Source organism: Salmo salar, chromosome ssa28, assembly GCF_905237065.1.
Source record: "Salmo salar chromosome ssa28, Ssal_v3.1, whole genome shotgun sequence".
Classification (NCBI taxonomy): domain Eukaryota; kingdom Metazoa; phylum Chordata; class Actinopteri; order Salmoniformes; family Salmonidae; genus Salmo; species Salmo salar.
The window spans coordinates 1,889,281-1,904,678 of record NC_059469.1 but is presented as its reverse complement, the minus strand read 5'-3'; the positions used below and the strand labels follow the sequence as shown (position 1 = coordinate 1,904,678).

The window sequence follows — 15,398 nt, the reverse complement described above, 5'->3', positions numbered from 1 at the left end:
TTTTCTAGTTTTTATTTATTGACGCATAGCCAGGGGCAGTGTAATAGCCAACAGTCAGACATAATTTACAAACGAAGCATTTGTGTTTATTGAGTCCGCCAGATCGGAGGCAGTAGGGATGACCAGGTATGTTCTCTTGATAAGTGTGTGAATTGGACCATTTTCCTGTGAAAATGTAACACATACTTTTGGCTGTCAGGGAAAATGTATGGAGTAAAAAGTAAATAATTTTCTTTAGGAATGTAGTGAAGTAAAAGTTAGCAAAAATATAAATAGTAAAGTAAAGTACAGATACCTCAAAAAACTACTTAAGTAGTACATTAACATGTTTTACTTAAGTACTTTACACCAGGACTACTTTTAAAAATGTACACTGAAAATTATACAAAAACACATTTACTTGAAGAATAGTGCAGGTGCAAATTTTGGTAAAAGAATGACGGCACAAACAGCACAAACCGTCATTCTGTTGTTCCCTCTTGTCTGACCACTGCGACAGTCAGAGCAACTCCCTAGCTAACCCTCCCTCTAGCTATCTGTCCTTTCTTACGAGAGAAAGAGAAGATGAGCCTTTTGAGGAAAAGATGCAAAATAAAGGTAGAGTTGTAATTCTAGAGGGCATCATCCATAGCGGAGTGCCATAACTTTCAAAATGTCCCCCTGGGTGCAAAATGTCTCCTCATTTCTCTCAGGACCAAACCGTTTAGAGGTTTCTCCTCTCCACATTGTAACTCAATCTAAAAACATCTCATACTACTGTTGTCACGGGTGTCGTAGGGTAGAGACCAAGACGCAGCGGGAAAATGTACACTCATCTTTTTATTTGGTGAAGAAGGAAAACACATGAAACGTATACAAAACAAAACGAACTGGACAGTCTCATCAGGCACACAGCTAAACAAGAACAATCTCCCACAAAAAACCCATGAAAACAAACTACTAATTATAGGACCCTCAATCAGTGGCAACAATAACCAGCTGCCTCCAATTGAAGGTCCAACCCCAATTAACTAAACATAGAAATACAAAAGACTAGATAAAACATAGAGATATACTAACATAGAACAATGACTAACAAACCCCGGACTAATAAATCAAATACCCCTCTACCTAAACACATACACAAAACACACCCTGAACCACATAAAACAAACACCCCCTGCCACGTCCTGACCAAATTACAATAACAAATAACCCCTATACTGGTCAGGACGTGACAACTGTATGTCCTCAAAGGCCTCACTTGCAGTGTTCTCTGTGAATTCAAACAACTCTGACATAAAGGGAACCACAAATAAACGCCACAGCACAGCTTCAATGGGAACACATAGAGCTCAGACCCAGCCGAGCCCTGTACAGTTACAGTGAATAAATTCTGCCTCTGTGTTACAGTTTTTGTCTTGTGTATCCCCCATAGGCTTCATTTAGCATAATGCTCAAATAGTATTGGGAGACAGAGCGGGACCATGCATCCCTATGGGCCGGGGCCACAGCAAGGAGCCTGATACTCTGTGCTCACAGTCCACAGGGAGATGGCGGAATGGCGGTGTCCCCTTCCGTCCCATCAGTACTTGTTAATCCCAAAGATCCGGACTCCGTGAAGCTGGGGGAGCTTGGGAATGAGCACAGTCATCAAGGAGACCGTGTTGACCACAAAGTGGTCCTGGTCGTATTTGGTGTAGAAGCTGGTGAGGATGTAGCTAGGGGGAGAGGAAGAATGTATGAGGGAGAGAAAGAAAGGGTAGATCAAAGAAAGACTGAAGGACTAGGGCCTTAGCTGCCAGCAAACACAGCAGGCACCACAGCAGTCCAGACTCCCACTGCCCACGGACTGGATGGAAGAGGCTGCTGGGAGGATGCTGAAGTTATTAACAAGGACAGCAGGGAAACAAACGATGCTTAAAAAATAGGTTTCACTTTCCAGTCCTATTCCTCCTTAAATACCAATGTAGCACTTTGCATGAAATTATACTTTTATAAAGGGTTTATAAGTAGAAAATAGACTATTAGTTTATAAGTAAAAAACAGTAATAAACATAAAACAGTGCAGCATATGGTACTGTAGGGGGTCCTTACAGGACAATGGGGGTGATGGTGAGGAACTTGCGTGAGGCAGTGAACTGGACACCATAGTCCATCTGCTCCCAGTATGTGTAGAAGCGAGCCTTGCTCTGGTCGGGAGTCTCAAATGGAGTCCCTTTCACCAAGTGTAACAACAGGTACATGCACTGCAACACACACAGCACAGAATACAGAATACCGCTTCCCTTTTTCGACACTTTGTTACATTACAGCCTATTTCACTCATCAATCTACACACAATATCACATAATGACAAAGCGAAAACAGGTTTTTAGAATTTTGTTCCCATTTAAACACAGAAGTACCTTATTTGCATAAGTATTCAGACCCTTTGCTATGAAACTCGAAATTGAGCTCAGGTGCATCCTGTTTCCATTGATTATCCTTGAGCTGTTTGTACAACTTTATTGGAGTCCACTTGTGGTAAATTCAATTGATTGGACATGATTTGGAAAGGCCCACAGCTGTCTGTATAAGGTCCCATAGTTGACAGTGCATGTCAGAGCAAAAACCAAGCCATGTGGTTGAAGGAATTGTCCGTAGAGCTCCGAGACAGGATTGTGTCGAGGAACAGATCTGGAGAAGGGTACAAAAAAAATTCTGCAGGATTGAAGGTCCCCAAGAACACAGTGGCCTCCATCATTCTTAAATGGAAGAAGTTTGGAACCACCAAGACTCTTCCTAGAGCTGGCCGCCTGGCCAAACTGAGCAATCGGGGGGAAAGGGCCTTGGTCAGGGAGGTGATGGTCACTCTGACAGAGCTCCAGAGTTCCTTTTTGGAGATGATAAAGGCCTTGCAGAAGGACAACCATCTCTGCAGCACTCTACCAATCAGGCCTTTATGGTAGAGTGGCCAGACGGAAGCCACTCCGCAGTAAAAGGCACATGACAGCCCGCTTGGAGTTTGCCAAAAGGCACCTAAAGCACTCTTAGACCATGAGAAACCAAGATTGGTCTGATGAAACCAAGATGGAACACTTTGGCCTGAATGTCAAGCATCACATCTGGAGGAAACCTGGCACCATCCCTACAGTGAAGCATGGTGGTGGTAGCATCATGCTGTGGGGATATTTTTCAGCGTTGGGGACTGGGAGTCAGGATGGGAAAGGAAAGATGAACTGAGCAAAGTACAGACAGATCCTTGATGAAAATCTGCTCCAAAGCCCTCAGGACCTAAGACTGGGGTGAAGGTTCACCTTCCAACAGGACAACAACCCTAAGCACACAGCCAAGACAACATAGGGGTGGCTTCGGGAACAAGTCTCTGAATGTCCTTAAGCGGGCGGCCCAGCAAGAACCCGGACTTGAACCTGATCAAACATATCTGGAAAGACCTGAAAATAGCTGTGCAGCAACACTCCCCATCCAACCTGACAGAGCTTAAGAGGATGTGCAGAAAAGAATGGTAGAAACTCCCCAAATACAGGTGTGACAAGCTTGTAGAGTCATCCCCAAGAAGACTCAAGGCTGTAATCACTTCCAAAACTGCTTCAAAAAAGCACAGAATAAAGGGTCTTAATACTTACAAAAATGTGATATTTCAGTTTTTTCTTTTATTTAAAATTGCAAAGAATTCTAAAAACCTGTTTTTGCTTTGTCATTATGGGTCATTGTGCATAGATTGACGAGGGACATGTTTTTTTAAATCCCTTTTAGAATAAAGCTGTAGCGTAACAAAATGTGGAAAAAATCAAGGGGTTTGAATACTTTCCGAATGCCCTGTATATTTAAAATTGCATGGGCAAAAGTGATTCTATGAATTTTTCAGTAGCCTACAACTGCAAATCGATGTATTTTAGGAAAGGGTGTGTAAGCTGATATAGTACTGTTCTGTAACTTTTATAGCAATGCAACTGCCATAAAAAAATGGGTAAATGTTCAAGACTGCCCCATGAACTATTGACTTTATTGACCTTCACTCTTCCCTCTCCTATTGACAGTACAGGAGTTTGCTTATCCATTGTGTAGATAACACTGACTGGACCATCCACCAACAGTACTTAGGTTATACAGTGGTAAGGTTTGACTGGTTCCCCTAGGCATAGCCTACTAGGGTGCCCACTACCCACCAGGTTGTGTATGACGTTGGTGAGGGTCCAAACCATGGGTACGCTAGCGAAGGGGATGCTGAGCAGGATGACGTGCAACAGGCCGATGCCCAGGAGGTAGGAGAGCCAGATGCCCCGGCTGTTCATCACCCGCGTGTTGGGGTTCACCTCGCTGTGAGCCGTGCCAACATTCATGATGTCAACACCCCAGTCACCACGCTCCTCGTCCGCCTGAGAAACAGAACAGAAGGGTGTGTGATATAATTCCTCATAGGTATGCCGATCATTATGCATAATGCAGACAGTGTGACAAGGTTACAGCTTGACTGTTCCATCCATGTACTGTTCATTAGATCCTATTGGGAGGGGTCCCTTTATAGGCTTGTCTAAGTTAGTTGGAATGTGGTGAACTAGGTTGTGTGTAACTTTGGGGAGGGAGTCTAGCTGAAATAATTACAACACAGTCATGACCCATCATATTTGTAGGGCAGGCTGATTCAACTCAAATATTGTACTTTCTTCATCAGTTCTTCCAAAAGTTTCCATTATCAAATTGAAATAATACATTATGATCTAACACATTGTATCGTGCACTACTGTATTCCAATAATAATGATAATAATAATAAGTAAATCAAGTAAATACAAATAGATAATAGCCTACTTACAGGAGAAAATGGCTTCAACCCGATCTTCAGTCCGTTATCACTATATTCCTCTTATTCGCTATCTCCTTCACTGGTTAGGTAATTGACATCATTAGGTTGGACTGCTATATCGTTTCGATTAGTCCTTCATTCACATATTCACATACCTTCTTATTGTGTCTTTATGCAATGTTATCCTTCAGGACATAGCCCGACATTCAAGCAAACAGTTCCACCCGGAGCCACTTTGTTCGTCTTGCGCAACACAGCACAATTCATATAAAACGTCATAATTTTCAGAGCGCCAAAATTGGGATCATCTTTTTATTCGTCGCTCTTAGCGCCGATTAGTGCCTTTTGCATCACATGGGTAAAACTGACCAATTAAAAGGGAATGCGTTGAAAAGCTGGGGATACGCCCCCTTGCAACGTCACAGGAATGGGAGTGAGAGGGCACTTTTCATGGGTAATTAAGTGGCACTATTTTTTAATACGTTTTAAAATATAGCATTATAACACTATAGATATACCATCTCTGACTATTATCAATAGGTCAACCTTTGATATTAAAACAAATGGTATAACCTTATTTTTACGGTAGTCCTACATAAATCACCAAGTAGTCACTGAGAAATGACATAGCAAATGGTAATTACGCAGTAATAAACTATTAATATATATATTTTCTTAGGAATTAATTAAATCCAGCAACACAGGCTCTAAGAGCTTTCAGTCTCTAAGAGCTTTCCACACCTGGAATGTGCAACATTTGCCCATTATTATTTTCAAAATTCTTCAAGCTCTGTCAAATTGGTTGTTGATCATTGCTAGACATCCATGTTCAGGTCTTGCCATAGATTTTCCGGTAGAGACAAGTCAAAACTGTAATTCAGCCACTCAAGAAAATTCACTGTCATCTTGGTAAGCAACTCCACTGTAGCTTTGGCCTTGTTTTTTTAGGATATTGTCCTGCTGACATGTGAATTCATCTCCCAGTGTCTGGTGGAGAGCAGACTGAACCAGGTTTTCCTCTAAGATTTTGCCTGTGCTTAGCTGCATTCCATTTCTTTTTTATTCTGAAAAATATCACAGTCCGATTACAAGCATACCCATTATCAGGTTTCAGGTATGACCCAGATGCAGACAGTGTCGAAGAATACAGGGGCAGGCAAAAGACAGGTCAAAGGCAGGCAGAGGTCAGCAATCCAGAGAAGGTGCAAAGGGGCCAGAACGACAGGCAGTCTCAGGGTCAGGGCAGGCAGGGGTTAATAATCCAGTTAGGTGAGGCAAGGTACAGAACGGCAGGCAGGCTCAGGGTCAGGGCAGGCAGAACGGTCAAAACCGGGAAGGACAAGAAAACAGGAGCAAGAAACAGGCAGGAGCAGGTGAAAAAACGCTGGTAGGTTTCACAAACAAAATGAACTGGCAACAGACAAACAGAGAGAACACAGGTATAAATACACAGGGGATAATTGGGAAGATAGGCAACAATGGGGGGGGGGGTAGAGTCAAGCACAAAGACAGGTGAAACAAATCGGGTGTTACAGTAACCCCCCTCTAGGGGCGCCAACCTGGTTGACCGGGGTGCCGGCGTTGGAAATCCACAATGAGGCCTGGGTCCAGAATGTCCCTGGTGGGGACCCAGCACCTCTCCCCTGGGCCTTAACCCTCCCAGTTAACCAGGTACTGGAACCCCCTGCCCAGAGGTCGAACCTTCAGGAGAAGCCTCACCATGTACGTCGGTTGGCCGTCGATGAGACGGGGGAGAGGGGGGGTCCTGGAGACAGGAGACAAAGGACCGTGAGACATGGGTTTAACTCTGGACACAGGTGGGTTGTATATGAAGGGTACGGGGCAACAGAAGACAAACAGCAGAGGGTGGGAGTAGGGGTCCGGTGGCGATCCGCTTGTCGTAGATACTTGGAGGTGGTCTTGAGGAGGGCCGACCGGGCTTTCCTCCAGGTACGACGACAACGGCAGAAGGTATGCCGACCTCTTCTTCCTGCTCAGGGAAGAGCAGGGGCTGATACCCCAGGGAACACTCAAACAGTGATAGGCCTGTGGCAGAGCAGGGAAGAGTGTTGCGGGCATATTCAACCCACACAAGCTGCTGGCTCCAGGTGGTGGGGTTGGCGGAGACCAGGCAGCGCAGAGTAGTCTCAAGGTCCTGGTTGGCTCGCTCCAACTGGCCGTTGGACTGGGGGTGGAGCCCAGAGGACAGTGAGGGTGCAGAACGCCTTCCAGAACCGGGACAAGAACTGAGGACCCCGGATGGAGACCATGTCAACGGGCAGTTCATGGATCCAGAAGACGTGCTGCACCATGAGCTGGACCATCTCGTTGGCAGAGGGTAGCTTGGGGAGAGGAATGAAGTGGGCGGCTATGGAAAACCAATCCACAGCGGTTAGGATGGCGGTGTTGCCATCAGACGGAGGGAGACCCGTGACAAAGTCCAGGGAGATGTGAGACCAGGGACGGTAAGGGACAGACAGAGGTTGGAGGAGACCAGCCAGAGCTTGCCGAGGAGTCTTGTTCTGTGCACAGACCGTGCAAGCGGCGACAAATGCGGAGATGTCAGGAACCATGGTAGACCATGAAAAGCATTTTTTGCACAAAAGCCAGGGTCCGCCGGGAGCCTTGGTGGCAGGCAAGCCTGGAGGAGTGGGCCCACTCCAGGACCGCAGTGCAGACCGCGTCAGGCATGAACGTTGTGACAACGCATCTGGTTAGACATTCTTGGATCTCAGCCAGTAGAATAGGGAGAAGTTGAACTGGGTGAACTTTAGGGCCCACCTAGCCTGACTGGAATTGTGAGCTTCTTGCGGATTCCTCACATCGTTGTTCCTCTCCGTGGCGTGAGGCAGTGGAAGAATAAGGAGGGCAGACCGCTGGGACAGGACAGCCCCCACTCCAACCTCCGTAGCATCCACCACAAACTGGCAGGATAGTTAAATATATTTTACCTTTATTTAACTAGGCAAGTCAGTTAAGAACAAATTCTTATTTTCAATGACAGCGGGTTAACTGCCTTGTTCAGGGGCAGAACGACAGATTTGTACCTTGTCAGCTCAGGGATTTGATCTTGCAACCTTTCGGTTACTATTCTAACACTCTAACCACTAGGCTACGCTGCTCCCCCATGGGTCAGGATGAACCAATATGGAAGCTGTGGTGAAGCGGTGTTTGAGATCCCAGAACATCCGATCAGCCGCTGGAACCTTGGGAGAGGTGAGTGCAGACAGGGGGGAAGCCAGGGTGCTTTAGCCTTAGATAAAGCAGCGATAAAAGTTGGCGAAACCCAGGAACTGCTGCAGCTGTACTCTGGACGTAGGCTGGGGCCAATCCAACACAGCTCTCACCTCCCCGGGATCCATCTGTACACTTCCTGCAGCAATGATGTAACCCAGAAAGGGGATGGTGGAGCGATGGAATTCGCACTTCTCTGCTTTTACAAAAATCTGGTTCTCCAGGATAGTTCCGGGGCAACTTCCGAGGCCCCAGGACAACATCCCGGGACAGGCTGAACTGACTTCAGGCAATGGGCGTGGCAGAACGGGCTCCAGCCCATGATGGCACCGGCAGACCAGTCAATGAGGGTATTGTGTCGTTGGAGCCAGGAGAATCCCAATACCACAGGAACCTGAGGAAACCTAATGAGCAGGAACTGGATGGTCTCGCTGTGGTTCCCTGAAACACGTAGGTTAATGGGGGTGGTATTGTGGGTGACCCGGCCTATAGAGCACCCGTCCAGTGCTCTAACGTCCATGGGAATGGAGAGGGACTAAGTGGGGATATCCAGCTCAGAAGCTAGGGTAGCGTCCATGAAGCTGTCATCGGCCCCAGAGTCGATGAGGACCCGGGGAGATTTCGACTGGTTCCCCGACTTCAACATGGCATGAACAGGGATGCGAGTAAGGGGAGAGATAAAGTTCTCCGTATGGCCCATCAGAGTCCTCGTTCCTACCGGTGAGCCTGGTATTTTAGTGGACAGGTGGAGACGAAATGACCAGTAGTCCCGCAATACAGGCAGCTCTTAGTGTGAAGCCTGCATAGCCGTTCAGCTAGAGACAGCCTAGCTCTGCCTAGTTGCATGGGCTTGGGAAGAGGTGAATTGGCAGCCTTCGGAGACTCTCGGGGGAACTCGGGTAGCCTTGGGTTCTCTCGGCAATGGAGCCGTCGGGGACTTCTGGGATACCTCGGAGGTGAGGTGGAATCCTTGGACGGGTGAGTGAAATCGAATCTCCTCTCCTTCCTTTGTTCCCATTGTCACCCAACGATCCAAATGGTCAAGGCGATAAGCGAGTCGAGATCCGTCGGTAGTTCCTGGGCAGCTAGCTCATCCTTTACTTCCTCCGAAACTCCATGCAGGAACATGTCGAACAGTACTTCCGGGTTCCAGGCACTCTGCGCTGCAAATGTGCGGAGATCCACCTCATAGCCTGCCACACTGCGGGAGCCTTGCCGAAGCTGGAGTAAGGAAGCCTCTCTTGGACAATGGAGCATCGAAAACCTTCTTTACCTCTGCCACGAACTCCTACAGACTAGACCATACGGCCGACTGTTGTTCCCATACTGCCATAGCCCTGGCGAGAGCCCTCCCGGACATTAGCGTGATTGAGGTACGCTATTTTAGAGCGGTTCGAGGGGAAGGAGGAGGGCTACAGCTCGATGATGAGCGAACACTGATCTAGAAACGCCCCACATGTGCCCGACTCTCCATCGAAGCGCTCTGGGGGAGGTAAGCGGGTTTCCCGGGAAACCAGGGTGAAGAGTGGTACTCAGTAGTATGTTGTATTGGATTTTCCATAAACATAACACTTTGTATTCAGGACAAAAAGTGAATTGCTTTGGCACATTTTTTGCAGTATTACTTTAGTGCCTTGTTGCAAACATGCATGTTTTGGAATATTTTTATTCTGTACAGGGTTTTTTCTTTTCACTCTGCCAATTATGTTAGTATTGTGGAGTAACTACAATGTTGTTGATCCATCCTCAGTTTTCTCCTATCACAGCCATTAAACTCTGTAACTGTTTTTAAAGTCACCATTGGCCTCATGGTGAAATCCCTGAGCAGTTTCCTTCCTCTCCGGCAACTGAATTAGGAAGGAGGCCTGTTTCATTGTAGTGACTGGGTGTATTGATACACCATCCCAAGTGTAATTAATAACTTCACCATGCTCAAAAGGATATTCAATGTCTGCTTTTTTTATTTTTACCCATCTACCAATAGGTGCCCTTCTTTGCGAAGCACTGGAAAACCTCCCTGGTCTTTGTGGTTGAATCTGGGTTTGAAATTCACTTCTCGATTGAGGAACCTTACAGATAATCGTATGTGTGGGGTACAGAGATGAGGTGAGTCCATACAACGTATTACGTGACTTGTTAAACACACTTTTACTTGTGAACTTATTTTGGCTTGCCATAATAAAGGGGCTGAATACCTACTGACTCAAGACATTTCAGCTTTCCATTTTTTATTCATTACTAAAAAAATCTTAAAACATAGTTCCACTTTGACATTATGGGGTATTGTGTGTAGGCCAGTGACACGTTTTTTAAATTCAGGCTGTAACACAACAAAATGTGGGAAAAATCAAGGGGTATGAATACTTTCTGTAGGCACTGTAGATAAATACTAATGTAGGCCAACAGTAAAACAGTGTTATCAAATAGAGAACTATTTTTGCTAATGGCTCCATTTGACCAAAACAAATAGTCTAGCTCCATTCTTTAGATAATTCTGACATAATTTCAATCATAATTTGATATTTGTGCACAAAAGGAGGCCTTTGGCTCTTTTATGTGGTGGGATAGTGGAGGCTCCTCTAGGGTAGAAGCAGTGAGAATGACTGACGAGGTTGATGCCTGAGACTCACAAATCAAAGAAGATCAAGAGTGTCATGTTCTAGATCCCCAGATAAGTCCAAACACTAATTTAGGGAACGCCATTCCCTAAAGCTTAGGGGGTCAGCTATGTTCCATTTACCTGGGTGGTTATGTGATACCTACTGTCTAAGGGTACCCCAAGTTGAGTGGCATTAAGTTGAGTGTTTGGCCAGATGACAAGGTATTTTATGATGTTTATAGCCCTGGGTGTTACAGAGCGGTGTGCAAATACAGAACAATGCTCTGAGATCATAGCTGGCATTGAAAACAATGGAAAAACCATAACAGTGCCGAAGACTCCTATCAAGTCTCTACTCATGGCCATATAATAATATCTATACTTGTGTCATTATTTTCAAAGCCAGCCATGATCTAAGCGCATTGTGCTGTAGGTTGCATATATCCAAATCTGAAACATGCTCTTTTTTGTACATGTTTTAGTGCTCACCCTGATGTGGTCTAGCTACAAGATGAACACAGGCTAGAATTCTATTTCAGAAAGGTCATATTCGATGGGGGAGAAGGAGCAAGGTATTGTTTGTATACATCAACCTTATCAATATAATGTGACAATGTGGTAGTTAATCATGCTATGGTTAAGACTCTTATATAAAATGTATTTTGTTTTGTGTTTTGTTAGTGTCTAATTAGCCCCGTGGTGTATGACACTGAAATAAAATCAAGCAATTAAATCCAATCCATTCCAATCAAATGAGATCGTCTTCATATTATGTTCAATCAACGGTCATACGCATACATATATTGACTGTCAATGCCACTGATTTCCCCTTATTCATTATCAGAGGTGACAACATTCTTGTCATACAAAATTCGGAAACATGAGGAGTCAATAATGTAATGTATAAGGTGAAGTATGGGCCTTGATCTTCGACCCACTGTGGATATCTTTTGTGTTTTATTGTAGAGCTACTGTTTGAAAAACACTTAGTGTGACGTGGGTGGAAATGTGATTTCTGGCCTAAAACAACTGGCTACTTCGGTGGATGATCAACTGAAGCTTCAAAGTCTTTGTAGACTTTTTCCCTCTTCCACCTCTTTCACTACCACATTTCTTTCCCTCGAGGCTCTCCCGGTAAGGCTCTCTCGGTAAGGCTCTCCTGGTAAGGCTTTCAAACGTAACATGACGCTGTTAATAGGACTCGTGCCTTTAATAACAGCTTCTAATGCTAAGATACCTTTAATTCTTAGATTATCTTCTGGCATTACTGTCTCTCTTTTGCGCTAGGGCCTTTCTGTAACATAAACCCACGTTTTCCATAGAGATAGAATGCATTTATAGTCTAAAATGATTGTCATTTACTATTGATATAATAATACAAAAATAAGGAAAAAGCCCACATTTACAGTAATTTGTATACTTTTTATTGATATTGCTGCTGGTATTGATAATGTAGTATGGATAATGTATAACATAAGAGTCATGATAGGAGGATCCTTATTTATTGATATAAGCAGCAATGATCTTCCTTTGTCACGGAGTCTCCTCCGCAGCACCAACCTTTAAAAACCCTATGTGACCAGTAGATGTCACCATCCTCACATTTCCAGCTAGTCGCTTCCCCCTTAGGGATTCTTTTGACTGGGAGTGAATGATACACCTGCAATGAGGACCAATTTAACATGTAGTCAAGCTAAATGTGAAAGGTGATAGGACAGGTACGTTGGACAGTCGTCATAAGCCGTATGATAATGTAACAGAAACACATGATGTTGGGTATGCTCATTTTTCTTGCAGTCCACTACGCTAGGGGTTCCCAAACCTTTTCACTCAGGCCCCCCTTCCATCATTGGGGTATATCCCGCGCCCGGGCCCCCCCTGCGGGGTCTATGACTCAAACATTACAACAAAATCTATGGGCTAAAAAACCTAGCTAAAAAAACATTAGCTGACATAGGCTAGTTGATGGGGTGGCAGGTAGCCTAGTGGTTCGTGTGTTGGGCCAGTAACTGAAAGGTTGCTAGATCAAATCCCTGAGCTGACAAGGTAAAAATCTGTCGTTCTGCCACTGAAGAAGTCAGTTAACCCACTGTTCCTAGGTCGTCATTGTAAATAAGAATTTGTTCTTAACTGACTTTCCTGGTAAAATAACAACAAAAGAATATCAGGACATTTCTGACAAGTGAAAACAGCTCTCTGAGACATGACAAGAGGAGCTGATGATGCTTTACCTCATTTCAAAATTGCACCTTGTGCATTCTGCTATTACAACTTTCAAGAGCACATTGAAAGCTGAAGTTCCTTCATTATTTTATTTTGTTATTATTATTATTAAAATTGGGGGACCCCTGCTCCCATAGGGTTCGCACCCCACAGTTTGGGAACCACTGCCTCCTGTCTCTGCCCAACCCTGCATTCTGTCTCCCATTCTGTCTCCCTCTAACAAAATTCAACTTAAATCAATACCTTGTCATTTGAATTCTAAAACTAGCCATAGTTTGGACAATTTTAAAATGAAGGTTGGTCACTACGAGATTGTAAGGACACATTTGCTATTGGCTCTGAGGTAGCATCACCTTGAAATACAACATGACACTGTTACTGGAGTAAACTGTATAACTTTGAACAATTACACGATTGCTCTGACTTCCCATCAACCTTTGAATAATTCATCAGCTCATTTGTATTGATTTAAGATTACATTTCATTTTACTATTGAATGCTACAGTGCTAGCTATAGCTTATTTTCACTGACTGGGAAGGCATATAGTGCTGTCATTGGAGGAGGAGTAGACCTGTGACCTGGGCTGGGAGGATGATAGCAATCGGTGCTGGAAAAGGCTGTCGCAGTGAGTCCATTATTACCCCTGGAGGAAGCTGGGGATTAAAACACCAAAGAATTTCAATAAAAGAAGTGTCTGTTTGGGGGGGGGTTGAGAGGACTAGGGAGGGGGTGCAGGGGGGCTCCCTCATTGTCCCATCAGTGATTGAGAGCAAGAGGAGGGGAGTGGGAGAAACATTGTGTTCGCAGGGCCCTCTGAAGAAGGTGGTTATTAAGGGGGATGGCAAGAGGGCTGGCTGTTGACTCTTCATCTTGTGTGAACAAAGTCTCTGGCACATAGCCCCTCTTCTCTCTCACATAGCCCCTCTTCTCTTCTCTCTCTCTGTTTCTGTCTCATACCCCTTGTTTACGAGTGCCATGAATACTGCCCCTCCACTCTGAGACCCCCGCCACCCTCAAACCTGCACGGAGGCTCATTGTGGGGCTTAAGTGCCCTTTAATTAGGCTTGGGCTCAGTGTCCGGCCGAAGACCGCCAGCCGAGGGTTTAAGGCTCTTCCCTCCCTATGTGACAGTGGCTCGGCCTCCCACACCAATAGAGGCTCCTGCTGCATAGCTAAGGGACTAAGTGTTTGCTGCTCTAATGAAAAAGGTTTGTTTGGGGGAGAGTTCTTGTCGCTCTTTGTCCCCAGCTTACAAAGTCCCTGACAAAGGCTGCGGCGATATTATCCAAACGCTCCCATTTCCAGGACACGTTAGCATTACAGCGTTAGGGAGATGGGAGCCAGAGCAGATGGATGAGGATGCGGTCTCTGGATGCAGAGAGTTCTACTGGTAAGGTACGCCAGACATTCATAACAGTACACAACACATGATAGGTTTCCTTGCAGATGGGACATATTGCAAACCAAACATTATTGCATTGTTCTGGAGTGAAACAATAAACCAGAGACATTGAGTTTTATCTCTGTGGAACACATGTAGAAGCACACACACACACACACACACACACACACACACACACACACACACACACACACACACACACACACACACACACACACACACACACACACACACACACACACACACACACACACACACACAGCATTGTTATTGTGATGGAGCACATTTCATTATCATAACAGGGCAAGACACATGACAGGGGGAGGCGGGCATTGAAGGGCATTGAGAATTGGCTGAATTGCCCCGGCAAAATGAGTAATTTCTGAACACCCCATTGTGTCAAGAGCTTACAGAGTGAGGGGTCTGAAAGAAAGAGGCAGAGGAAGGGGTGAAAATGGGAGCGAATGAAATAAACAAAGAGAGAACGATGGTGTAAGAAAGAGAGACAGAAAGAAGTAATGAAAGAAAAGAAGTGTGTGAGGGGAGGGCGTAGTTGGGCGTGTTCAGAAATGTTTTCCGCTACACCCCGGTGTGTGTAGATGCCCTCCTAATCCTGGTTTTATTGGCTGCCTGTGTCCGTCCACGCTGGTCAGATTGAGTGGAAGGGGGGGGGTTGAACACATGTCCTCCTTTGTGGTAATACGCTGATCAGGCCTGAGAAAGAGCAGGACCTGGTTACAGCCTTTCTCAGGTCACTGTAGAAACCAGCATGGCAGGGGACCTCTATGTGTGCCAACCACTGGAGAGAGATGAACTCCTGACCTAGAGGTCATAGCCTCAGAGAAGTATCCCACTGTCTACACTACCGAAGTGAGCCTGAAACCACAGCCCAATCAAGCGCGTGGAAGCGTCATGCACTGGTGGTAGGCCTACACTGCATCTGTATCTCAGAATCAATAAAGAGAGACATAGAGACATAGAGAGATCTGTATGGTATCAGACATACTACAATGGAAACTGTCCCCGTTTCCTGAATCACAGTTCAGGCCCAGGATGTAGAGTTCTAGATTGTAATCGTCAAGTTTCCAGACAGTTGATAATGTTGTGGCTTTGAGCTGCAGGGAAACGTGGTTTCATGTTGTTTAGATGCA

The 15,398-nt window shown here is 45.3% G+C and overlaps 1 protein-coding gene across 1 annotated transcript; it reads right to left on the bottom strand.

Annotated features, from left to right (window-relative positions):
* Positions 1-1,107: 1,107 nt before the first annotated feature.
* LOC106589216 (ORM1-like protein 3) lies at positions 1,108-5,106 on the bottom strand. The gene is made up of 4 exons (XM_014178936.2): positions 4,798-5,106; positions 4,152-4,361; positions 2,077-2,228; positions 1,108-1,700 (listed from the first exon to the last, which is right to left on the bottom strand). Exons 2-4 carry the CDS (start codon positions 4,323-4,325, stop codon positions 1,565-1,567), a joined length of 462 nt encoding a protein of 153 aa, XP_014034411.1. The 5' UTR covers positions 4,326-4,361; positions 4,798-5,106; the 3' UTR covers positions 1,108-1,564.
* Positions 5,107-15,398: the final 10,292 nt, after the last annotated feature.

Coding starts and splice junctions, on each gene's coding strand:
- LOC106589216 (XM_014178936.2), bottom strand. CDS start 4,325: ATGAATGTTGGCACGGCTCACAGCGAGGTGAACCCCAACACGCGGGTG. Junction 2,229..4,151: donor CCAACGTCATACACAACCTG/GTGGGTAGTGGG, acceptor TGTGTGTTGCAG/TGCATGTACCTGTTGTTACA. Junction 1,701..2,076: donor ACCATCACCCCCATTGTCCT/GTAAGGACCCCC, acceptor CTCTCCCCCTAG/CTACATCCTCACCAGCTTCT.